Source organism: Labrus mixtus, chromosome 22, assembly GCF_963584025.1.
Source record: "Labrus mixtus chromosome 22, fLabMix1.1, whole genome shotgun sequence".
NCBI classification, from domain to species: domain Eukaryota; kingdom Metazoa; phylum Chordata; class Actinopteri; order Labriformes; family Labridae; genus Labrus; species Labrus mixtus.
The window spans coordinates 13,822,155-13,849,562 of NC_083633.1; the positions used below are offsets into that span (position 1 = coordinate 13,822,155).

At 41.7% G+C, this 27,408-nt stretch overlaps 1 protein-coding gene and 1 long non-coding RNA gene across 2 annotated transcripts in view; one reads left to right on the forward strand and one right to left on the reverse strand.

Annotated features, from left to right (window-relative positions):
• Window positions 1-15,158, forward strand: part of plxna4 (plexin A4) — a 206,490-nt gene extending 191,332 nt beyond the window's left edge. The window contains exons 29-32 of the mRNA XM_061030073.1: window positions 2,596-2,765; window positions 7,467-7,679; window positions 10,396-10,546; window positions 11,361-15,158. Of these exons, the coding sequence (XP_060886056.1) occupies window positions 2,596-2,765; window positions 7,467-7,679; window positions 10,396-10,546; window positions 11,361-11,456 (630 nt within the window). The 3' untranslated portion in view covers window positions 11,457-15,158. The remainder of the gene's footprint in view (window positions 1-2,595; window positions 2,766-7,466; window positions 7,680-10,395; window positions 10,547-11,360) is intronic.
• The window catches only part of LOC132956563 (uncharacterized), a 63,110-nt gene continuing 48,900 nt past the window's right edge, over window positions 13,199-27,408 (reverse strand). The window contains exon 4 of the long non-coding RNA XR_009666044.1: window positions 13,199-13,276. This is a non-coding gene — a long non-coding RNA (uncharacterized LOC132956563). The remainder of the gene's footprint in view (window positions 13,277-27,408) is intronic.

The following is a 27,408-nucleotide window of genomic DNA, read 5'->3' on the forward strand; positions in this document are numbered from 1 at the left end:
CTGTTCAGGCTGTCATTCTTGGCTAAAGAATATTTGAGTTTGTTTTTTATGATCCCCTGCCGGCTTCTGTTAAATAGTCAGAATGAAGAACACAGACTCAATTCTGTGCCTGTTATGTGAAAAGACAGTGGCAGGAGTAAAAAAATAAAAAATACATGCCATAAACACATTAAAGACATTGAGAGTAAAATCAAAATAATTACATTTCCTACTCTGATTTGCATGCCTTGTATGCTACATAAGCATCCAATTAATCAATCAATCAATCAATCAACATGTATGAGTGATACATGTTTGACCAAGATGTCTTTATAAGTAAGCACCTCCAGATAATATATAAAAAAGTTTCATCAATTAGTCAGTAGTTGTCATTTTTCAATTCTGCTCGGAACAATAACCACAAGTGTCAATAACAGCAGGAGTGTCAGTAAGAGAGGTTAAAAGTCAGTCGACAAGAGATCTAGGTTCCAAAGCAATAGCTGATGTTTAAGTTACTTACCAGTGAAAACCAATGATCATACCAGAACATGTAAGGAATAGAAGAAGAAAATCCTCCTAATACACAAAACTATAACTTTTATAATTTAGAGCAAGATCGTCAAATCTTCTTTTGAAAGGAACGTAACCTTCCAATAAGAAATATACATCTCCAGACTAAACTCGAGTGAGGTTAAATGTAACTCGAGATTGGAGGATATGTAGTAAAACACAGACATTCATCCAGATTGTGCCGTTGTGTGATCAATTAAAGCAGGTAAGTGAATTAGTGAAGACAACAGTGCAATTAAAGTAAGACAGTGTCTGTGAATTAGAAATCATTAAACACATAAAATAGTTTCTGATGTAGAGTATGCAATGCAAAAAACCTGAAGTACTTCTTCTGTCCACTTGAGTCTTGCTGCAAAAGTCAAGGAATCCCCATTAGCCCCCCACATTAAACTGAAGCCATTCTTTCAGCAGAAATAAACAGAGCCGGATACAACAGAGACTAGGTCAATGTTTTAACCAGTATATGGGAAGGATCAGCTGTGACACATACTGTAGAGCCCTCCAAACACCTCCACACGCGCACAAGTCCCCTCTTGGCCCTCATGAGCCGCTCTATTTCCCACCATTATCCCATTCCAGAGAGCAGGAAGGGGGCTCCTGACTGCAGACAGCACATCATCTTTCCAGATGGATTGTTTTTGTGGAATAACCAGTTTATCTTGGCTGCCCATCTCTCTTGGTGAGGAATGATTGGGCAGACAGGCAGTGTAATTGACTGCGTTTGGCTTTCACCTTGCCAATAAATACTTCTCCCTGGCAACGCCGCTGACGTCTCTTATATTAGCTCCATCAGTGTCAGCCTGACTGAGTGTGGGTACGGGGTGAGCTCTTGTGTGGACAGTGGAGGGGCACAGGGAAGGATTGCCTTCTCAGTCCACACTCCCATCCTCAAGAGTGTGTGTTTCCATCTCTACTTTACTCTTTTGTCTCAAACATTCTAATAGTTTGCTTTCCTCTTATTCCTATATGGAGGCAGTTAGCGTTAGGTTTTGATTTCTACACACACACATATCAACTAATGTGGACCTTCACTCCAACGGCACGTGGGCTTGATTTAGAGATATGTGATTCCACCCTTCATTGAAAAATGATAAGGGAATGTGGGCCACATTAGAATTATAGCTGTGATTGTTGGACTAACAGGATTCTCTCCTCCCACTCTCTCCTACTTCTCTTGACTTTCTGATTCGGTCACCCGCTCCAGCCCAAATTGGATTTTTATTTGCCAGTGCCTGTACACACCTCATCTGCCACACTCAATGGCCTCTTCTCCTGATAGGAAACCTCTGTCGTTTCATTTCCATCCCTCGCCCTCGCCTTCTCCCGTGCATCCCATCAGCTCATTCTTTACAAGAGGATTAGATTCTCTCACTCTGTCTCTCCTCTCTCGTCTCCTCCTCCTCCTTAAAATCGCCAACATTAAATCAAATTAGGGTCAATGGTGCAGTGTGGGAGCTAATCCGGCAGCACAAAGAGGCTTAGGAGATGCGCCTCCTGTTCCCAGATATTATTAAAAGTCAGCTGTGAAATAACAATTTCCTCCATCAAAGCTGCAAGCAGATTTAAAGGCCAGGTCTGCAAGATAGGAGTCAGACACATAAACATCGAAGCAAGGGACAAAGTGACACGTTGCACAAATCATAAACTCTCACAGGAAAATGTCTACACTCGTTAATGACCATCTTTCTGTCGACATTATGCCCTGGAATGTAGCAAAATGTGTTAGACAATCGTATTCCCTGGTTCCTGGTGTCCCATGCAATATAGACACTGGCTTGACATTCTCACTCCTGAAGACATTGCATATTTTTGTACATTTTCAAATTCAATACAAGGTACTATTATTATAAATGTTGTAATGTTTCCCTTGAATTTCCAATGTAGAAGTGGGAACAAAAATGGAAGGAACACATCTCCAGAAGTTTAGAGCAACATGTTTAAAGCTTCGTGTACTGAGTGTCGACTAGTAACCACCTGAAAATCTGATTTCAAAAACCTTGTTAATGACTTTATATTATCTATTTTCTCTCTCTCTCTCCTCTGTAGGGTACGTTACAGAAGTTTGTGGATGACCTGTTTGAGACTATTTTCAGCACAGCCCATCGAGGCAGCGCCCTGCCATTGGCCATCAAATACATGTTTGACTTCCTGGACGAGCAGGCCGACAAACACAACATCCACGACCCGCATGTCCGACACACATGGAAGAGCAACTGGTGAGTTAAGCACTTTGAACATCTGAATCTTTTCAAACACAAAGACATACACTGAAAGACATTAGATGCCATGCTTATAGACACATATAAACTGCTGAGGTTACTTTTAGACTTTAGATTTTAGACAAGCACTAAATTAATGTCATTATTTTTACACCAGTGAGGTGCTATTAGATCATTCATGGCCTTTTTCTATGCTGTTGTTTGATGCACTGCAGACCTAATCAGTACATTTCGCATGGCATTGCCCTGATATTACCAAGTGTCAGTGCCAAGCTTCACCACATGCCTCTTCCCTTCCTAATATCCATTAACCACAGGGGCGTGTAATCTTCATTAAAGCCAACCACAAGGGGCTAATCCAATTGGCTGCCAAGACTCTCCTTCTATTATCACGAATAACTGGGCCAAAAAACGCCTGTCACTGTGGAAACCTCCATGGTGACAAATGTATGCTCCCAGGTGGAAGGAAGTCCACCTCGAAATTAATACCAACTGATTAATTTACACCAGACTGACCTCTTGTGAGTCCACCTTAAGAGGTTGGCAGGGGTTAAATAAGCAGAAGAGCACCAGAATGTAGTGAGGAGGGGAACTGAAAAGGTGGAGAAAGGGAAGTGAACTCAGTGGGAGTTAAATGCACACTAATATCTCATTAGCCTCCTGGCCTCTGCCAAGATCCCAGCATGCATCACTCAGAGCAAGGCCCATGGGTACCATGGAGATTGGAGGATAAAATTGATGTGTATCAAGGGACAAATAGAGAGGTGGAGGGAAGAATGGGTTTGGTGAAGCTAAAGAAGGGAGTAAATGTTACTTACTTTATACGGTGGTCTAAATTTTGATCCTATTTTCGGGATGTTATCAGTGTGTGTTAAGTGTTTTCTGAGAACAACGGGCCTCTCTTATATTAGAGTTTTAATGGAATGAACTCTCACTAGAGGGCTGTAAATGAATAGCTATTTATCATAACACACCATCACAAATTTCCACTCAGATTGCACAGAGTGTCCGATGCCACCACACATATATTCTGTGTGCATATGTCTTCTAGCTTCTAACCGTCACCTCTAATCGTCCAAATGAGTGCAATCGTAGCTACACCAATTGCCTTGGTTTGTCTGGCAGTAGAGAATTATAATGTCTGTTTCCCTTCACACCTACCAGGATCATTTTCATCATACATGTCATTAATTTCAAACCATCACAGCAGCCAGAGCCCCGACATGCAAATGTTCGCACCACATTCCTCAAGTGTTTCCCTACCATAAGAACCACACTGTGCAGCGTCTGTGGTAGCCATTAGGCTCGCTAATCCCTCAGCCTGCATCAATGCAGGACCTTTTAATTATTAATAAGAATAATAATAATAACTTTATTATATAGCACCTTTTAAAACATGTTTACAAAGTGCTTTGACAAACAAATGAAAGGTTTTTTGTATCATGTTGTCTTCTTTTATATTATAGTACTATAATAGCTGATAGACAATAGTTGTAAGCCGTCAGACCGGTGCATTACATTTCATTTTGACATTGAAGACCTGAAAAGACATGATTTAGGATTTATTCAAGTCCAGGAATGATCTGCAACCACTTACAATCCAGAGTGATCAGGACAAAACAGTCTAGTGATGACGTCAACACTTCACCCACCCTATTTTACTTAAGTTTCCTTTGGCGTTTATCATGCTATATTTCTAGTAAAGTTTTGTCTCTGATATTTAATAACTGAATATTTGGTTAAACTGTAAGTTGTCTCTTCTTAGTGTGACAGAGTTGTGATGTGTATTTGTATGTGTGTACAGTAACTGTGTGCATGCATGAGTCACTGGCTGCTAGAGCATCTCCAGATGGTATCTTTTGGATTAGCTGCAGAGTGTCAGTGTCTCCTCTCATCCCCCCTCCTCTGTATTTGGTGTGTGTGTGTTTCTGTGTGTGTGTGTGTCTCTCTGTCTGCACCGTGTGTCTTGATGGGATGCAACAGACAGAATTTTAATTATTGCGCAAAACTGGCACACACTTCCTCTTTTCTGCATGCAAATAAGCACCTCTCTGTTGTCATATTGCAGTCTCAGCCTTCTCTCAGTGTAAATACTATCACTAGGACATTTAGGGTACAGCTAGTTGTGTTATTAACAGAAAGTTTCTAATTTATTTTAAGCCTTTTTCAGGGCAAACTGGTGGACACTAGTGGATTGCAACTTGCCCTTCACTTTAAAGGTTGTGCATTTTCACCTACTGAGGTGGTGTTGGAACAATGCCCGGCCAGGTCACCTTTAGAAAGCTCTTCATTCAAATCAATTCGCTGCATGAAAAAAGGTCAGGCTTGGGTTGTTCTCCGTCTGTGCTGTAATCCCTAGAATGGGATGCCCTGAACCAAAACATCTGTGACCCTTTTGCTTGCCAATGGCACACAACTTCATTAGGCAGACATCCCACAACTGCAGCTTCTGAGGTTCTGTGTGCCAGAGGTGTCCGTCAGTGACAACTGCAATAGACTTGCTCCTGGGGACTGGGGGGAGACTTTGTTCATATGGAATTGATAATGTATCTTTGTATCTTGCTATTGTTGTTTTCATTTGCACTAATAGTGCCTGATAATGTATTTAGTACAAGGCCTGGTAAACTAAAGAGAGCTTGTGGTTGTTTTGCTGCTCGACAATTACGAAGGTTTGTAAATACTGGTTGTTAATCTTTCCTTCTTGGGGGAGATAAGGATTAGCAGAGTTGATTTAAAATGGGATAACCCTCCCTTAGAGCAAATAACCATTTAGCAAAGTATTGTATGAACTTCACATTGGAGTAGTAGGTAAACTATTTCACTATGGACCACACTAGCATTTCTAAATCAATGGACAGAGCGTTGTTGTTTTTTTAATAAAAGGGTTTTTCCAACCTCTTCAGAGTAATTCCTCTAGGATCAGAGATGCCCTTGATCTTGGCAGCTGATATTTAACCTAATCCCTGACCAAAGGACTGATTACGGCTGTCCTTTAGATTCCTGATACTACTCAGCGCGTGTTAACTGGGGGGGGAGGGGGGGGGGGGGGGGGGGGGGGTAAAATGAAGAGTTATTATGGTTATTATTTTCGATGCACACAATCCTGTGGGGAAAGTCATTATTGTATTGCCCCATTTGGTCACAGCACATAGCTCAAAGCACGTGCGGCTGGGGCAGATTGTCAACAATCAAGGCGACACAGCAGTGGTGTTAATATCCCTTTGATCCCTGCACCTAATCCCACTAGATTCTTTGCTTCGATTAATTTTCAAGTCATAATGCAGAGTTTTTCCATCCCCCCCAGTCCAAATCCTCTTTTGTTAGATTGTACATCTGAATGGCTTTGTGGGTGGCTCTGCTTGGATAAATGCTCAGTGAGATGGTAGGGAAGCAGCGATGGTATTTCAATGATTGCATTTCATTCCTTTTTTATGCTCTTTGATATTGTGCCACACAGACACATTGAAGAATGTTTTACTGTTAGATTTTATTCGACATCAGCTAAAAGCATATAGAATAGTAAAGATATAAGATCCGAGTAACACTCAGCTCTTTCTTAGTACCACCTGAGCCCTTTCACTGTAACACACAGATAAAGCCATCCCTATACCTATTCATTTTGGCAGAAACAAGCCAGCAAATAAACAGACTTGTATATTTTTATTATTCTGGACAGGCACAAAATAGGACCCACTTGCACAAACAAGGCAATATGAACTGTGTCACTGTGCGGCCCCCAGCGAGGACCCTGAACACTGCTGGAAAAAATGAGAGCCAGCCACCACCTGGTTCTAAAGATAAAGGTTTTATTGAATTGAGCACACACATCAAATAGAGCACATCGGCAACAGCAGGGCCTGTGTACTCACTTTGCAAAGTGAATGAATCCTCATCCCCCTTCTGGCTCTTAATATGCTCACATCTAGTGCCTGACTGGCTGTAGCAAACATAAAAATGGCATTTAGGGACTTAATCTCAGAGCAGTTCAACTGGACACAGGCTGTTGTTTTACTTACACTCTTTGTTCCTCCGTCTGCATGGCTATTTGAGCATTCTGTAACTGAGATGGAGACGAAGAAACAATGCAAAAGCAATCTGCAGGGCAGAGGATCTAACACAGCACGGTATAGAAAGGGGCATAAAATGTCATTACTCATTTTGTGACCACTTTGTTTTCAATGGATGACTTTTGTCTACAGGTTGCAGTATAGACAAAGTTAAGTAAAAGTAAGAAACCATACAGATAAGCATGAGTCATTATTGTTGGAGAATGATTAGTTCTACTTTAAAATCCATTCAAATGGAGATTTGTTGCAGCACATCAACATACCATTGTTTGACAGTAGATATGTCCAAAGCCAGTTCTCCTGACAACATCAGGACTTGAGTATTGACACATCCTGAATCCCCTCTAATACTTCTTTGACTAACAAAATAAAATAGAAATGGTGAAAACCCGTCTGATAACACCACGCAGTTGCTGTTTATTATTGTTACATGTTCATTGACCTGAAATCATTGATTTTTTTTTATGGTGGACAAATTGGCTGTGGTATTGAATTGATGCACTAACTGGCATATTCTCCCAAAGCCAGATATTCCCTTTTAGACAGTCCTAGAGCAACACTATGTGACAGCCATGTTTTAGTAATGAACTTGTAAACTCACTGTGTAGTTCTGTTTTTCATCTTTGTGCAGCCTACCTCTGCGTTTCTGGGTGAATGTGATCAAGAACCCCCAGTTTGTGTTTGACATACACAAGAGCAGCATCACGGACGCCTGTCTGTCTGTGGTGGCCCAGACCTTCATGGACTCCTGCTCCACCTCAGAACACCGCCTTGGGAAGGACTCGCCCTCCAACAAGCTGCTTTATGCCAAGGACATACCTAGCTACAAGAGCTGGGTGGAGAGGTAAGCTGTCTATAAAATGTACTGTACACATGTTCACACACGGTGGAACAGGGGCAGGACTAGACCCTCAGTGCAGAGGGGGCGGTGCATTCATGAGGGGCCCTTCCAATAAAGCCTAGTTTTAAAATTCAAAGCAGTAAAACTGTATCCTATCATTAAATCAGATTGTCACTTGTTAGGCTTATACAGCATGTGCCTAAATGAACAAACAATGATGGTTCTGTCAGGCCAGTATTGAACAGTAAAGGAAATTGGTTGCTCATCACAACATTTTCAGCACCAAGGACAGCGCATGCCACTTTCAATGTAAAGATCGAGAAGCATTACAGCTAATGGACATTGAGCATAAAACAGACACAGCAGCCCAAATAACTTAAAATACTTTTTAAACATAGACAGTCTGCACCACAGATAGTATCACAATCACATTTGATACACTATGGCACTGTGATCTATGGGCTAGGGAACACAGAGGCAATGAATCCCAGCATTCAGGGCTTGAGATCTACATAACAGAGGAGAAGTGTGAGAGAGGCAGCAGGTAATTTTGTAAATGAAAGTTTTATTACATTTATTTGTCAGCAGATTAGCAAAGAGATCTTTCATAAAATATGTAGCGTGAAGCAGTCTGAGTATCTATCTAGCTTTGTTAACAGGCAAGCTTCAGTACGAGAATATTTCTGTGAAGTTTAATTGGTGGAACCAATAAAGCAGCTACAGACTCCAGACCCCACTCTTTAGTCCTACGAGAGTCTTTTAACATCTAAGCTCTCATAAACACAAATAGGTGTTCGCATCCTCATCCTTCATACATGAACATTATTGGATATTGTGAGCAGGAAAGTTATCAGTGGGCAGAGAATACAGTAGCCGCTCCCAAAGTCAGCCTATATTTGCCTCCTTCAAGTCACACAGACTCAGGACTGTAGTGTTTTTTTAGAGGATTGCTTTATGTGCTGTAAAAGAAGCCTCCCAATGTCCTGTAGAGTAGAAAAATGCCCGCAGTAGAACTTGTTCAGTTGGAGAAACCACTGTAATGTAGTAATGACTGATGTCGAGTGGATCTGGTGCTTCCTCACTCTGCTGTCCAACTGTGATTAAGTAAGGGTCATGTTAGGTGAAGGCCTTTAAAAGCAGAATCCAGCAGCTATGAAAGAAAACTGCATAGGAATAAAATAGAGAAAATGAGCAATGTCGAGGTAGAGAAGAGACGTCCTTGTGCGTCTCCTTCATGCGTCAGCTTAATTGTAAAGACAGGACGTCCTTACCTTGTGAGAAAGCTAATGGGAATCTGTGTCACCGGAAAGAAATCACTGCTGCATGGTTGCTGCTTCTCTAGAGGTGCTGAAGAGTTGGAGGATGTGTAGATATTTTGGAGGTTTTACTATGCAGCTTCAGCAGTTTTAGTTATTTTTCATGCAGTTGGGCAGAGCTGTTTTATCCCACAGAGCTTTGTTCTTGCTGCAGTATGTTGTGTTATTAATTTGGGGCTGTAAAGGGAAACAGGCTCGTGAGACATTGACACTTGTGTTGAATTAGATATGGGAGTTGATACATCCATCACAGCTGTCATTGCATTATTTGTTTGCAAGAGTGCTTGCATCTGGATCAGTACTTGTGCTAATGTTACATTTTATGGACATGATGCAGATCTAAGAGCATCTAAGTAAAAATGGTTAAATGTTTTCTATGGACAGCTTGCTCTTAAAACATTGTTAGTATAAAGTAGTAGCTAATAGAAATATTAATATGTTTTGGTGGTATCAATGAAAGAAAGACATTATTGCCCCCCAAACATTTCAGTGGAACAACTCATGAAAATGTTTGGTCGATATGTGTTCTAAATGGGAATATAAATGACCTTAAAACCTGTTCCCAAAGACAAACTTGACAAATCATTGATAGAATGGATGCTTTTACCTTATTTTACACCTAGTCTGCATACAGTACATATGCATGCCTTGAAGCCTAAATAGTTGCTTTGTGCTGCAGGTTTACATTAATGACTGAGAGTTAGTTAAGCTATTTCCTTCTATTTACTTTATCATGACTTTGTTACATACAAACTTTTTTCTAAAACAAGCACACGTGGCCTCTAGACTCTCCCTAAAACTGCCCTCTGGCTCTGAACAGGTGTTGAAATGTGTGTGTGACCTTTGTGCAGAGGCCATATGCAACATCCACCTGCCTTTACTCAGTTTGCTCTGAAGACTTGCTTCCTGGCAAATGCATCTCTCCCTCACACATGCCCAGAGTTATCCAGCCAAACACCCTGCCTGTCCTCGTGCGGCTGCGGCTACAGGAATTTAATATGTAAATAACCTGCTTTAATTAACATAGTTGATGGGGCAACACAGCTGCTGCTGACAGTGACTGATTACTCTTACTTTAATGCTGTGTGTCTATTTGTTCTGTTGTGCTGTTCAAGGTTGGAATTGAAGACCAGTTAGTGTCTACTATGACTCCATATCACTCATGTTACCGTGCAGCACACTTGTTGCCTCTTTGCTACATGCATTCATTTCATATCCTCAAAGACCTGCTGTAAACTACTGCAAGGAATAATGAGCTCTAAGGGACAGCAGCAGCATTATCTACACTCAAACACAACAACTGCTCTATTCTGTTTCTCATAGCATTACATCGTTTTCTTACAATGCACCCTACAGTAAACATGTGTTAATGCTTTGTTTTACCCCCCTTTGTCATTTAACAGGTACTACTCAGACATTAGCAAGATGCAAGCGATCAGTGACCAGGACATGAATGCCTACTTGGCAGAACAGTCACGGATGCACATGAACGAGTTCAACAGCATGAGCTCTCTTAGTGAGATTTACTCCTACGTGGGCAAATACACTGAGGAGGTATGTAATACCCACACTTACACTTTGACGTTTTGTCTCTAACATCTCTATCCAAGAGTTCTTAGAAGTTAACTTAGACCCTCTGAAGCTAAAAGAATACTCTACTGAAAATGCCTCTTGTGTAATTGACTGTATGTATTTAAAGCCAACACCATCCACCAATCAGGTTCTTAGCCTGTGAGCCACGTTATGCTAAAATGAATGATTAAGTCATCTTTAAATTACATAAACATACATGGCAATAACTGATAATAACTAATATTAACTAATAAGACAATAATTGACCAATCAGAATTGATATGTGAGTTAAAGTGTTAGTACACAAATAGTCAGTAAAATAGTAACATTTAGTGTATTTATAAATGGGTTTAATACAAATTAATAGAGTTAATGGACTTGAGCTTAAGTGCTTTTCTAGTCTTCTGACTACTCAAAGCACTTTTACACTGCATGTCAAACCTACCCAGTTGCCCAGCTGGGGATCAAACCCTCAACTTTTTGGTTGAGAGGCGACGACTCTACCAACTGAGCCACAGCCGCTCAATAATTTTAATGGAAATGTAATACATGCAAATGTTAATAGTGCTTATTAATTATACTCCTAGTATTATCCATTTATGAAAGTGGCTTAAATCTGACATTAAAAGATCAGATTCCATGGGACTTGTGGTGTTCATATAGGAGCAACAAAATCAGAGTGTGAGTGCAGTCTTTGAGTAGTTAACACAGAACCTGATTTAAAAGTACAGACTGCAGTTCTGTTTCGCTAAGTCGTGTGTGTGTGTGTGTGTTTGCCTCCCCGTTCTGCCGGCAGATTGTGTGCTCACTGGAGCAGGATGACGGAGCCAGGAAACAGAGGCTGGCCTTCAAGCTGGAGCAGGTGGTGGCCTTCATGAGTCTGGAGAGCTGAGGACCGCACTTCCCAGGGCGCACTGGGAAGAGACCCCATCAGAAACCGAGCCGTGCCTGAGCGAATACCTGTCCCCATCTTTTTCATCATGTGACTTCCTCCCTCCGCCTTTTGAAGATGATGACTTCTTCCTTGACCTTTTTTCTGCTTCCTCTTCCCTGAAAGATATTTTGTGTTCCTCATCCACTCTGCTGCATAGACTAGTTTACCTTAATTCATCTGAGGGGTGGTTCAAGCTGTGGTCGGTGTCTCCTTCAGTGCAATGCAGGAGATCCTTCAGCTTCACCACAGGGAGAGCTCCGAGGGGTGACTGCTTGAAAGCAGCCATATTGGCAAACTTCAGTCCCCCTGCTGGAAGAATAGAGGGGAAAAACATTTTTATGTTGCCTTCAAGAATTTACACTGATAGGTAATTCTTTCAAAACCACGATGCTGGTGTCCATTTTATTGAGAACTGTTTTAAAAATAGGATAGATCAAGTAAAACCATCTCTAGAGTCCTCTTTATTGTAGTTCTATATTCAATATACGGAATCAAAAGGAAACATCAAAAATGATGACTGCAAGCCAAATGAACACCTCTGAAGAAAATTGATGCAAGGATGGTTTGCCAAGTTTACACTGTACCTACAAGCAAAGCATACATATCTGCGGAAATTTGGGGCGAGTCCAGGCAAACCCAGAATGTTCTTGTGTTCTTTAAATGTAGCTGGAGTTGTATTTAAGAAAAAAGACTGATGGGGGAAGGGAAGGTTTAGTGCTTCTCTGAACTTTTCCTTTATTCAAACATGACTGACACTAAAACTTTACAAGCCAGAGCATCTCCCAATCTATACCCCTTTGCAACATTCGCACATCTTCCCTGCCCAGCTTACATTTACTTCAATGAAAATGCTCATGATTTCTGCTTCCCTCTGGCTTATGTGGCTATTGCTAAATTTACCTGTTAGACAAAAACCAGGAGGGCCTCGACCCAAAGTGGATCCTCTGTAAGAAGCACACAACCAACTCTGGAAAACAGCGTTCTGACTGCTCATCCAAACAACCGGAGCAGTCTTTGTCTGGCTCTTTCCTCTTCTAATCTTGGCCGCCTCTGCGACGGTCTATCAAAGCACACACTCACCCTCACAGATACACACATGATCAGCAGCTGCCTAAGATCCTGACTGCCCAGATATTTTCAGCAAAAGAAGAGCTGTCTGAAACGTACTGGGTAGGAACTGCCTGATCATTAAAAACAAGAAGAAAGATTTAATGCAGTGCAGCCAGAGATGGCTGACTGCTCCCTAAAGGGGTCTGTTGTGAGAGTAGCACTTCTTTCCCAGGATGTTCTTATTTAAAGACTTTTGTGTGGAGAAATCAAACACGATGGACTAAGTCGGTCAGCCAAAAACCAAAGGAGCTTGGAATTTTCAAAACAGTGAAAAATGTATTTGTAAAGTGCCACTGAGGAACGTACAAAAAGGACTATGTAAAAGACGACCACTTCTAGGAGAAAGAAAACATATTGTGACTGGAAGTTTAAGAAACCTGTGTGATTTTTCTGACCTCAGTGTGTCGAGGAGAGAGGCTCTGTGGGCGAGGTGATCCTATCCTCTTTCTCTTTCCATCGTCCCGAGTCTCTCCGGCTCTTGGCACACCGTTCACCCTCGTGTCCGGCTCCTGACTTGCCAGTTTTCTTTCTGTTTTGCACAAGCGTTGGAGATGGTAGCTAGTTGCATACAGCAAAACCCCAACTCTTGAGTGTGTAACTGTTGAGGCGCTCTTGTCTGTATTAGTGTAGTTGTCCTCAGTGGCGGCAGAGGGCGGCCTTCTCCAAGCCTCAAAAAAAAAAAAAAAGGAGACAAAAGAAAAGAAAATTTCTGATAAAGCGGAGCAGGACAAGAAGTGAGCATTATGGCAGGATAAACAGCTAACAATAGACATTCAAAGTAGATACAACTTGTTGGAGAGAGCGACTGAAAGAGAGATGATGGAGGCGCCCTCCGTACCTTTTGACCTCTGCCCTTTCTTTTGCCTTGACAACGTGCCCCATGTGGTGATGTGAATGTGTGAAGACCGCCCTAGGTCCACCTTGGGTCCTTTATTGGCTTTTTAAGCGCATGTAAAACGTAAAAAAAGTAAGAAACTTATTTAAAAAAAATGAAAAATAAGAAAATTAAGCCTTGCAATGATGATGTGGATGTGTTCTTTTATCTTTCTTTTGCTTGGAAGAATCGAGATGGAAAAAGTGGATTGTTCATGTAATAAAAACTATAACATCGTTTAAGGTGGAACCTTTATCAGTTTAGACCCTTCTGCAGAACCTCATGTCCATGGTTTTTGTCAAGTGTTAGATGCTTAAGAAAACAGATACTATATACCCTTGCATGTTGACCTACTTGGATGGTATGAAATGGAACTGCCTTGCTCAAAGATATTTATATACTTCTACTAGGGTCTTTAGAATTACAATTAACAAACAAACTGTTCATTTAAGATTATGGATGTCACAATTAAACAACATGGGCTGTTTTTTTAATTTCATACCAAGGTATTGTGTCCTCTATTACAAGCCATTGGTGTTTAGTGACAGCTGTGTCTCCTCTGTGGGTTTAGTTTTGGTACATTGAAGAAGTCTTTGCTGCTACTACATCTTGTTTTGAGAGTTTCAAATGCATCACATCATATAATCAATATATTTCCCTCATTATTACATCATCAGTTGAGCTCAAAACAGTGTCCAAATAGCTAAAGATGACCACAATCCATGACAAAAAAACATGTTTTTCTACAAAGGTTTGTTTCATTAAAGCTAGCATGCTTTGTTTTCTCATTCAGAAAACAATGTAAACAAGTCTTTTACATTACAAATCAACAAATCTTGAACCAGAGAGGCACATAAAGCTTGTTAGTAGACATGTATAAGACTGAGTTTGGCAAGTGACTGTTTTTTTCTTAGCCTTTAAGTCAGTTGTATGTGAGATATCCAAGTCGTTGTCCATTACTTCCTATCTGCAGCTTAATGAATGTCTGTTGTTTCTAACTTGAGGGGTACATTCACAAGGTGTTAGCTGGACATGATTTTATGTAAACATATCAAACTTATACATATCTGTGATTGGAATATGAGGGGGAAAAGGATTGATATAGTAACTGTGGAGACACAGTTGGCATTAATATTATATAACAAACAACTCTAGACAATTGTTAAGAACCTCTTTCATTCATGTAGCCAATGTAAACTCGGTCTAGAAACCCAAAGCTTCCCCTCACAGCCCTGTGTTCATAAATAAAACAAGGTGAGAGTCCTGGACTGTCATTGTGAATCTGCCCCCAAGGTGTAACATCTTGTCTTTCATTTCTCCTCGCCCTGTCCCATCTCCTGCAACAAAGGCTCTCTGCAAGTAGCCACCTTGTTGCCAAGAGCATAGATAAAGTTTCCACCTTCAAACGTTTTTTAGGAACTAAAAATGTCCTCCTAGCTCAGTGTTATAGCAGGTGTTACAGAAACAAGCTAGAAAAGACTTTTACTAGACCATATTTGAAAGATAAAGAGTATCTTATTGAGAGATAAAAACGAACCTGGGGGATATAAGGCGAGCTTCTCTAACTTTGTTATAATTAATTGTATACCTGTGTATGTAAATATAATGCATTCCTATTTTGCAGTCAAGAACAAAATACTATTTGTAATATAGAATAAACTTTATTATGAAACCAAGCATTTCATGGTTGTTGTTTGTTTGTGTCGTTCTTCAGACCACTGTCTTGTTTCAGGACAACTGACCACAGCTAACTTTGAATAATTTATGACAATCAAAGTTTAATCTGAATATCATACGGTTTTGAATCTCAATTCTTATGGTCCAGATTTAAACTTTGACATGCCCCTTATCCCAGAGGGAAACGGCCTCCTTCAGGATACACACTTGATAAATATTCAAAAATTCAGTCAACCTCAAAGCCCTCTTCACTGGCTAACTGTGGGTAGAGATATACAGCCTTCAGAGCAAAGTCAACACAAGTCCAATCAGAATTTAGTTTTACAAATCTTAGAGAAGTATCAGTCACACATGCTCTATACTTCAAGAGTTGGAAATCAACAAAGAACAATAGCTCTGAATGTATAAGGCATTGTCACATTGAGGCTACACTGTGTCACATAGCTCTTTCTGTTGACAGGTGTTCCTCAGTCAGACTGGGTGTTCAGGGATTTCGAGGCCAGCTCAGGTCTCCCACTGTCTGGTTCAAGACAGTAAAAAGAAAAAAGTAGAATTCATTAAAAAGAGGAATAACTGTTGTACTCCAAGAAATCTAATCAGGCTTTGTACAGTTGACTGAAAGCATGCTAGCACACACAAGAATAAACACTGCACTGCATATAAAAGTAAGACAAGACCTCAACCAAGAAAATAAAATCCTGATTTTATGAGACACAATGGGCCGAATCATTTTTGACTTAAGTATCCAAATTATTTAACTTATAGTTTTATCCAATTAATTCAAAGTCTATGGCCTGATTTTCCACAGTGCCACCAGGGAAGATAAAGAAACCAACGGCTGGGATACATTTTGCACAGAGGAAGTCATGCACATGCTCGGAGTGATCACACTGAATAGTCCAATTCTGAATAGGAGTAGCTGAAATAGTAAGTCACACTGTCTGTACATTTCTAGGAGAAGGACAGAGGCACACATACTGTAGGGCATCCGTTTCAGCCAAAAACCATTTTCAATAGAGTGGTAGTTTACAGAGCATCCCTACAAGCTGGAGCTACAAATCAACAACAACAAGTCACCAAACAATTGAGAACAGGGCTGATAGTAGCAGAACACGTACATATTAGATATTTCTAGCCAGATCTTCGTGTCATCATTGTGCTTCAAAACTAAAGCTTTTCCAACCTAAATTAAAAGCTTTCAAGAAAATCTTCCTCCTTTTAAAAAAAGGGGTGATTAAAGAAACATTATCAGATTCAAAAAAAGATCAAAGTAGGTTGTACAGATGCTCAATCAAGGTCTTCATCACGTTAACATTTTCCAAATTGGATAGGGAAAATGAAGAGGCTAAATCTCAAAAATCAGGTTTGTCCTACCTGTCCTCCAACATCCTTAAGTTTTACCACATGTACAAGTAAACATGAAGTAAATCCACAGACCTTATTTGTATTATAAAGATGCAGGTTTAAATAATATTTACTGCTAAAATATTCAAGTAACAGCAACATTGGTCAGACCTATGAGCTTTTTCTTTTAAACACCACTAAAAGAACACAAAGGAGGAAGTCCCGGCCTCTAAGCATATGAATCGAAAAGCTTCTCCGTGAGCACGTATCATTTCTATTTTCTCATTTTTTAGTGGCAAACATCAAAGGCACTCCAAACACAAGCTTGTATACTTCATTTTAAGGGCCCATCAGCTTTCTTATCTCTTAAAACACAGCTTCCACAGATAACTTTTCCCAACATCAACTTTTTTTAAAGTGCTAAAGCAGCACAATAAAACATATTACTACCTCAGCACAACAAGGCCATCTCCAAACAACTTCCATGAGACACACAGGACTTTAAAAGTCAAAGGTAAGCTGAAAAAAGACGAGTAAATGGAAAACAGGAGTGACAGATTAGGAAATGGAAAGTTTTGTGTAGCAAAAGGAGGGAAGGGGAGGTGTGAAGTGTGGAAAACAGAGTGACACCCCGCTGGAGGGGAGGCTGCAGAGTCTGACGGGGACCAGAGATTGAATTGGCCTGGTGTCACCCTCCATATACCAACCAGTGAACTGGGAGTAATGGGTGAGAAATAGAAGGGGGGGAAGGTGGAAGGAGGGAGAGCATGAGAGGTAGAGAGAGGAGGGAGGGCCTGTGAAGTGTCAGCCTAATTCTCTGACTAGTGAGGTGGGAATAATGGAAGGGGTGACGGGTTGGGAGAGGTGGGATGGAGGTAGCAGAGGGGGCAGGATGATAGAGAGGCGGCTATGATTGCTTCTCACTGGGGGTGGTTAACCACACTCCCATGATCACCGGGGCACTTTCAGCCCAAACCCCCCACCCTCAAGGAGAAAAAAAAACCTGTCCACATGGTAGGTTGAGTGATGGACAGACGAGGGGCACACAAGAGGAGTTTGGTGCTTTTGAGGAGATCACGTTAAAAGTCTTGTGGGGTTACGGGATCAGAGAATCGATAAGCCTGAACCTGCAGCTTTGGGGACGTGAAACAATATTCATCCTCTGGCCACCTCAGCTTAACAGACTTATCTTTGAGACAAGAGCCTATTAGATTTACTGTCAGCTGAGCAATTCTCAAGATTTATATCACTCCATCAGCTCCTGTGGCAAAGTTCTCTTACAAAGAAAGACATGTTTGAGTAAAAGGTGCAGGCACGAGAGTAATGTCACAGAAAAATAACAGGATAGCACACACATGGATCTCTTCTTTTTCAGTGTAAAAAAAAACCTTTAAGATCAGTAATGGTTTGGCCTGGCAAATGGTGCAGTTTGTGATACATCCATAACACTCATTGGCTTTGGAGCATGAGCAGATGAGAAGGAGGAGGGGGGTTTATCTCAGGCTTTAAGGTGTCAGACTCTAGCAGGTGCAAAAAGCTTTGTTTTTCATCATTATCTCTCTTTTGTCTTGTTATTTGTTTTTAAAGGTGGAAGCCTCTTAAAGTTCACTCATCATCACTACAGCTAAGTTTTTTCCCAAGCTTTTCCTTGTGACTCAGTAACAGTTTGACAGTCCTGTGCAATTACTGTTTCAAAAACTGAATCTAAATGTTTGTTTTTTTGTGGTAAATGTCAGCCAAAATCATTTTAATAATCACAGATGATCTGTGTTGTTGCCAAAAACAGCTTTGGATCGAGGTTTCTCATGTGGCTGCTGTTTGGACTGTCTGTTTTGCAGGATGGATGATTGGACAATGGTTGACGGGTCCAATTTCACTTATGGACTCAGAAATATATTGACAATTGTAAACAAGCATTTGTCTGTTCTCCTCCGTCTGCTCTGTCTTAGTCAATGTTTGTGTTGCTGGTGGCAGCAGACAGAGTGGGACTGACTACAGGCAGACCCTACTGTACAACATGAGACCCTCTAAACACTACAGATGGAGGATGAAGATGCAAATCTGTCAAAAGGTTCAGAACGAAGAGTTTGAGAGGGGATGCACAAGAGTCAAATCAACTAGTACACACAAGTAAGTGGTATTGTTCTCTAGGGTCAATACTTGGATCTGATCCCTTTATGTGAATCTTTCTTTATTAACTTCATAAATGGTCATGGTTAATGGCTTCTATAGCATTATTCCAGTCTACTGACACCCACACTGATGGCAGAGGCTGCTACACAAAATGCCCCACAAGCCAGCTTAGCAGCAGGAGCAATTTAGGGTTCAGTGTCTGGACTAAGGACACTTTGACATGTGACTGCAGCAGCTGGAGATCCAAACCCCCGACCTTCAAGTTGAGAGATGACTGACTCTACCGGTGAGCCACAGCCACCTCCTAAAGAAGCCAATACTGGGCGAAAGTGCTTAAAATACTTGGACCAATTGTGATCGTTACCAAACTAAACATGGGAAACCTTCTCTCCTCAGTGACTCCTCTGACCTCCACCACAACTAACATGCTACATGTTCCTGACACATCCTGGTATGCTAAACATAACCATTGATCCCACACAATCCCACCTTTCCCCTGCTAGCACACACACTCAACACCCCAGATGCACACACACACTCTCAAGTCTCTCCTTTATGTGGTCCACAAATCTTCTCCCCCATTTCAGCTCCTAATCAATAACAACCATGCAATTCCCTCTAAACTGCACATTTACTCCCTGGGCTCCGGCACCATACGCTCCCATCGAAACAGGAATTACAAGAGCTGTTTGAGCCTCTACAACACAGTGAATTGATTATCTGGTAAAGAAGTATGTTGTATTTATTATAAATGTATTGTATGAACATGTGGATCATAGATTATTGAGCTGAGCGCTAAGCAACAGACAGGAACGAGTCCAAAACCCCTCTTCTACATAAACATGGAGACATGCATTAGCTAAAAAAAGAGGGGATGTTTTTCAGACTGTGATTGATTTGGCTTCACACTGTGAAAGATGTACACTTCACTGCTCTAACTTGTTTTTAAACTCCTAAGAGAGCTAACTAAATCAAACTTCTGCACTAGCAGAGCGGATTCACTTTTGTTGCATTTAAAAAATGGCAAAAACTGTATAATTATCATTTGCATATTAGTATTCTTTCAAAATGCTTAGCTGAATGCATTTGTCTTGAGCAAGAAAACAATCATTTCAATGTTATTTATTTAAGCTAGTATGTGTGATCTTTCTAATGCAAACGTTATGTCAGAGTGTTACTTGACAAAGTGCAGGCCTTTGATACATTTTGGTATTGCGGTAATATTTAAAAAATGTATTACTTCTGCAAACACACTATTCCATCTAAGTACTTCTTCAGCATTTCTTCTTTCATGGTAATCCTGCCCTTTAATAAGGTAGCTACAGACAACTGAATGCAGGATGGAAACAGGAATTGAATCTAATGAGTAATGGAGGTAATGCATCACTGCTCTTCTAAGCTTGTTGCAGGATGAAGACATAAATAGCTTTATGCTGATGTTTAGTATAGAATCAACTACTGTGCATGATAATAACTGAAAGCCAGAAAATCATTCATCAATCACAGTCAGAGCAGAGGCATCAGTGTTTGTGTGAGTAGCATCAGGGTGGGGGTGGGGGCAGCAGACAAAGGGCAGCTCACTATCACTCTCAGCCACCTGTGGGCGTCTGTCCCTGGCGCAGTCACTCTCCTCATTCCCGCCATGTTAGCCTGTCTACAATGGACAGGAGCCCATCAGCTGGGCTCAGATTTGGCCTGTCTTTGTGGGCCCACTGCTGCATGATATACAAAGAAGAATCCCGCCAGGCACAGAAACACACAGATGAACACAAATACCCACAACCCCCTCCGGAAAAAAACACAGCATACGTGAACAAAGCTGCGCAAAATTTCACAGCTTCCCCAGCACCAACATTATGAATATGAATAACCCTCTGGCCGAGGCGTCGACAGGCTGTGCCATTCTGTGATCCATTCAAGCCTTCAAGATGTCAACAGTGAGACAGAAGGGCAGACTGAGAAACAAATCTGACAACACGGTGTGGGCCTCTGACCAGCTATCGGCATTATCCAGTGATCAGGGGCTGCAAAAAGTTTGTCCAAGGATTGTCCGTGCGCATATCATTTAGCAAAGAAAATCTGAACAAAACACGGACACCAACTCAACCAATTTATACAATAGATGTCTATGTGGGGAAACAAAGTTTGCATCCAAGGGGCCGACTTGTTGGGGACTCTTGACAACAGCTTGCTGAGAGGGTACAGATTGTTGAGGGGTAGAAAAGATGGCAGGAAGATCGTCCTCTAATCCAATTCAGCAGCAGCCATTTGAATAATTGATGTGGGGACACAAATTGGTCCATTCCAGATGTCCCCTGCTCCCTTAATCAATACTGATTCCCTTAATCAATGGTTGGCTGGCCAGCCCAAGGCTTTGGCTGTTCTCCCCCCCTACACAGCCACGGCGCAGCCAAAGCTTCCCACAGTGGCGAGTCACAGGTGGTTGGCTGCAAAGTGGCTGTTTGCGGTGATATGCTCTGGGTAATTGAGGCTCTTACCCGGAGGGGTTGGGGTGGTTGAGAGCGGCGGTGGGGACTGCAGATTGGTCTGGTGTCTCGAGGAGACATGTGGTTTCCACTGGGAAATGACTACAGAGAGATTCCATGACAGGCTTAAAAGAAAACTATTACCATGTGCAGACTGGATTCAGTATGAGACAGAAGAACATGGAAGCACAGCAGGTTGCTACCTAGCTTAAGTGATAGTCACATTGGTTAGAGCTGCATAAATAACCTGAACCTGCTCATTTGAATACTAATAATGGTGAAAATGTGGCGTACACACACAGGCAGATAAAGACGCTATGTGCCAGGATGCCAGGACAGAGAGGTGCAGAGCAGTGGGTGACAGCTGGGTGGCACAGCTGGGAAGACAGATAACTCTCAGTCGGTTGGAGCTGACTAAAACAGACCGATCCCTCCTCAGAAGGCTCAACATAACTTCCCCTGCCTCTGCTCCGTTCCTCTTCCTCTTTCTATTCCTGTGTTTCCTCTTAATGTCCCTCTTTTTCAAAATGCCTCTCATTTTCTACCTTCTCAATCCCTGCTTGTTACATCCCTCAGCCTTTCACAGTCCTCTTCATATCTTTCTCTTTCCAAATGTAGCCCACGGCAGACAGGACACTGGCAGAGTGCACTTGGTCTGAGTGGTTCTGAGCTGACATCAGGACGCTGCTGCAGTGATCCATCAATGTTCTTACTTTTTCAGCCATAACCACATCTCTGTCTGTCCCAGCGTTTACAGCCATCAACAGGTGGAAACTACAGGAATTCAATTTGTTCGAGGACAGAAGAAATAGCAGCATTTAAGAGATTTAACAATTTGTTAGTGAACTAAGTACACTTCTGATCAAAAAGAAGACTTGGCCTGCATTACTAAAATTCAGCTAGATAATTTTGACATTTGACCACAAGATGGAAGAAAACATCAAAGCTCCAGTTTGCTATCACAAAATAAACAATAACTGTAGATGAAATTAACCATTTAAGTAAAGATCAGTCAGTTCTCTGACACTCTGAGTGACCCTTTCATTTCACAAAGCGATGCAGCTTTGTGTTGTTGTGTCTTGCACAAATAATATACAATCACACTATGGTTGAAGTGCAGCTTGCCAATACAACAATAGGCTGTTGAAAGCCTCATGAAAACTGCAGCGTGAATGCACATTATTGTATGTGTGTTGTTTTGAGACAATAGACTCATTAAAACAAGTCAACAGGTGTGTTTCACAGTACGTGTAAATTGTATGTTTGTATGCTGGTCTATGATGCATGCAGTGTCTCGAGCTCTGAAGCTGTGCGTGGAGCTGCCTGGCGCTCTGACAGCATCCTTTTGAGGGAGCTGTTGCCATAATCGATTTACACAGCAATCACAGATCTGCACGTAGCGACCTTCAACAAGTCCTTGAACACGATGTCTCTGCTGATCAGAAGCCATCAGCAGAAAGTGATTAATGAATCAGTTGTTTATGTGCGTGTTTAAAGTCACAATAACGTCAATTTGTCACAGGAATTGCTGCAGCAGTGATTATTCAGGAGGCGACATTATGTTTGCCTGCAAATGTCACATGTATGAAAAGTGAATCACTCTCTAAAACAAAAAAAAAACAAGTGAAAGGAAGAGACAGTGAAGAAATGTTGTTTCTTTTCAAGTTATTAAGAATTTAAGACAAACAGTCGCTTTAAGAAAAGACAGCTTCAGCAATAAAAACCTGAGCTGTCTGAATCAACAACTGCAAGAAATGTTCAGTAGAGTGGCATTATTTGAACTGCATTAGAAGAGCTGTCAACTTCACACTGGTACTTCCTCCCACTTTTATGCTATATAAATCCCTTCAACGTTTGGTGTTTATTTTACTGGCTCCCAGCAAAAAGAAGTGGGTGAGGCCAAGGCTTGCTGTATTCTGTGAAGGAGGGGAAATGGCGAGTGAGACACTTACTGTGCGACGCTCGCTCACTGTCAGAATCCATCTGTTTACCTTGCTGCCAGGATGGCGGCGGTGATGGAAAACAAGCGTTCTCTTCAAAGGCTATTAAAAATGAATGAGGTGAATGAACAGATCACACTCGGGCCATTTTATACCTCAAGTTGAGAGATCACCTCTCGCACTGAGACACATCTCATCGTAACAAGATAACATCAAATCCCCCACTGCTCCGAGTCAGAAACACACACACAGCTAATGAGCCTAGCAATTAACTTCCAAACGTGCAACAAAAGTTTGTCACCAGGGAGATAAACAGACCTGCTGTCTGTCTGCGAGGAAGTATAAATGATTGCACGCTGCTATAATCAGTCTAAAGAGAGGAGAGTGCGTGGGAGGAAAGGTTTGGGAACTCAATCTGCTAATCGATCATCTTGACGCAGGTGTTGACAACCTGTCAGCGGGAGGTGACAGTGTCATGTCGGACAGTTCGTCACAGGAGTGTATGTGACAGATCTGGTGTTTGCTTTGACTCACAGTGGGCCCTCGGGTCACACCGCAGCCAGCAAGAGTGTCATTTAGGGGTCCAGGGGTCGCAGGATGGTCTAGCAAACACACACAGCCACGGCTAGTATCCAGGGACCGACATTATTGTCAGTGGCCAGGGAGAAGGTGTGTGTGTGTGTGTGTGTGACTTAATAAGTCTGTGCTGCAGCAGTGTGCAGATGGAAGGGGCTGTCTGTGAGGGGAAAAAGAACAGATTGACGGAGCGAAGAGGGAAATGCACTTTTCAAATGTCACCTTGCGTCGCAACCCTTAACGCAGAGAGACAGAACAGTGTGAAATAGAGAACCCAGAGAAAATAACTGAAGTAGAGCAGAAAGATCATGAGTCTACTTACTATTAGAACTTCATGGCATGTACTCAGAAGTAACGAGAGGTCTAATTCTCTGGTGTTCTGGTAAAGTACGGTACCAACTTAGAAAGTACAGGATGTGCTTCTCTTTCTCTTCAGCTCTTCATAATAAACACAAGTTTAGATTTCTGACCAGGCAACATCTGGGCGAAAAGGTTCAAGGATATTTTGGACACCCAGATGACACATAATTGATGATAACCATTTTAAATTCAAACATCATTGTATTTTAAAGCTGCTGAATATATTGCTCCTGATTCCTAGCACCAAAATATTTTCACATCTTCACAATTCTACCTCTCCCTCTAAATCAGATAGATCATACCCTCCCACCCCGCCCCCACCCCATTGAATGTTCTTTAGAGAGAATTTAGCGACATGAGTTTTTCCATGTTGTAATTTTTATCTGCAGTTTAAAATGGATTAACTTTTGAAGTAGGAGGAGGATATCACATTGTGTGAAACTGTTTTTGTCTTTATGTCAGTTTACAAATGATGGTAACAATCACACATGAACTTTCCAATATTTTTTTGTAACTATTCAAAGCTGTGATAATGTGCTCTCTCTCTGTCTTTGTGAGTCGATCCATACAAACTGTTTCAAAGTATATCCCTTATCCCAGCAGAGCGCTGCGGTGTGATGTGTGATCTATCTGCTCCACGCCAGAGAGGGAAGTTTGACACCGACTCCCACCATACTTCAAAAACACATCAATCCAGTCAGTCAAAATTGTCAGAGACCTTCTACTTGTCATTGTGGGCTACTTCACGGTGATTGATGGTTTGATGGTCGTCCCTCTGAGTCCCTAATGCCCCCCCCCCCCCTCCTCTTTCACATGCATCACCATGTGGAAAAATAACAAATAACAAATGATAACATTTAGAAAAATGATTCACAATATCGTCTAGCAATTCTGATAAACAATCCCTTTTAACTAAAAGAAGGAAGGAGAAGGTGAGAGCAAAACAGAGACAGACGGCGACAGAGAGGGAGACGTGCCAGCATTGCTTTCTTTATTGACATTTATGGCTTAGAGGCTGTGAGAAAAATGTGTTTGTGTGTACAAGTGTGTGTGTGTTTGTGTCTTAAGGAGAGACGCTGCTTTGAATATTTGATGCATGCTGAAGACGGCAGTGGCCTCTATAGGCAGTGTGTGTATACAAAGAGTCATTAAGCTTTGTCATGGGGAAGGTGTGATAGGGAGGGATTCAGGCTACCAGCACTGTCTCCACACATATCTGTCCATTCCCACTCAAACTGCCCCCCCCCCCACACACACACACCTTTCTTCCTCATTTATTTGTCTTTCAAAAATCTATTCAGCTCTCTCACCACCATCTGCTACTTTCTAAGACGCTGTCGCTCATTTTCCCTCGTCTTTCTACCCTCTCGTCTCTCCTGCTAACACGATTTGTCTGTTTCGCTCAGTATCCATGTGTATCCTCACACTAGCATTCTGTTTTACATGCTGCTACCTTCCACTCCATAATGCCCCCCACCACCACCTCACTCCCTCGCTCACAACTGTCAAATGGCTTCATGAAACGAGCCGGAGAGATGATGAGAGAGATTGCAATCCTAATGGTGTGACATGAAGCATTGTCCCATCCCGCTTTGATAAATGAATTTAAGCGAGCACTTGCTCTGCAGTGAACCATGCTAATTAGGCAACGGAAACCCAAACAAAGATGTCTCCCACTAATTGAGGTGAGGTCAGGGGGATTGAGGGGAGTGTGGACATGCCTGAGATGGTGTATATGTGTGTGTGTGTGTGTGTGTGTGTGTGTGTGTGTGTGTGTGTGTGTGTGTGTCTAACTTATCTGTCTGTGGCCTGCCTGTATGTGTGATTGCACCGGTGCCTGATGGGAATTGACTTGATACCCCCTTTGGGGAGCTGGTAATGGTGGTCTTTCCATTGGAGTATTTGCTTTGTGGCTGGAGACAGAAGGTTAGTGCATGACCTTGTTTTCCCAAGTGCACTAAGACTTGTCCCCTACACTACAGCACAGTTACCACCCCACTTTTGCCATTATAATTCTAGTGGGGGATCTGTGTGAGGTCAGAGTGAAAATTGAAAAAGCAAGGGCAAACCACTCGATTCATACTCAAATGACATAAGCTCACTTGCACATTGATTCCATCTATGTGTTGAAATGGATCTGTGGAGGAACAGTGTGCTCTATACTGCCCAGTTCAGTCTCTTAAATAAACATTATTGACATGTTTAGAGCCAATCCAAACGACCTCTGCTGTTTAGCCTCCCTTCATTGATATTATTGGCGTGTTTACAATAACTGAATGGCCATGCATCTGTCATTCCTAGGACTTCCATATGTACATGATTGATCTGGAAACAATCAGTGAAATGCCTTTAGACAGCAATACACTCTCCGGTCATCAGGGACATGAGAGACGGGAGGGGGGACTTGGAGCACAGAAAGGAGGGGTGGAGAGGGTTCAAGAAACAGTCTTATAAAATCTGAATGTGAAGTATGTTTACACATGTTTGAAATAATACTAGTCTACCTTCAGTCAAAGGAAAGGCAGTGATGTTGTTATGAAAGCAATCCATTTTCTTTAAATTTGCCAACAAAGGCAAGGTCACACAAACAGTGCCACCAAAGAGTTTCACAATCTTCTCTGTTCATTCTGTGTGGAGGAGCTCAGTCCTAGGCTGTATTTTCATTAGTTGAACACGTGGTTTTAGCCTTTATCGTTTTTACAAGAAGCAATTGTGAGGCTGAGAAGACAATATTTGGCATGAAATAGTTCACATGTTAGAAAGATGGGATTCCTCCAACAATAGTTTTGTGCAAGAAAATGACAAAAATCATTAAAAAAAATCACAGGGAAACTAGATATGTATGCTCAGATCCTCATTCTAGTGGGTAATCAGTTCTACAGGAGGAGTCTGTGTGATATTTACATACTGGTATCACAGGAAGAGACGCTCTACCATCATTATGTATATGAGGTCAGGAGAGGCTTGCTGACAGCAGCCGTGACACATTTTTGACAAGAACCTCCCTCAATGGTCTATTTCACAGAACCTTGAGCAAAGTGTTGTCTTGGTTACTCAAGGTGTAGTATCTCATTTGTCTGTGGGGGTTGGGGGGTAGGTTTAGATGGAGGAAGGACCTATGGGCCATTAAAGCCCCACTAAAAGGGCTCATGCATATTTAAGAGGGCTAGATTAAAGGTTGGTCGCCTGGAAGTCGCGTGTGCCGACTGAACCTTCCTCTTTGACATGTCATTAACCCTTTAATTGACTAATGGGTGGTGAGGTAGCAGCTATGAGCTAATGTAGCCATTCCTCAATGCAAATGTTAGCAGGGTTTGCACACTATGCTTCAGCAGTATAGAAGTGATGGGTGCTGACAAATGTTACAATGTTACAATTCAATTCACTTAGCAGACAGAAATGGACTCTTG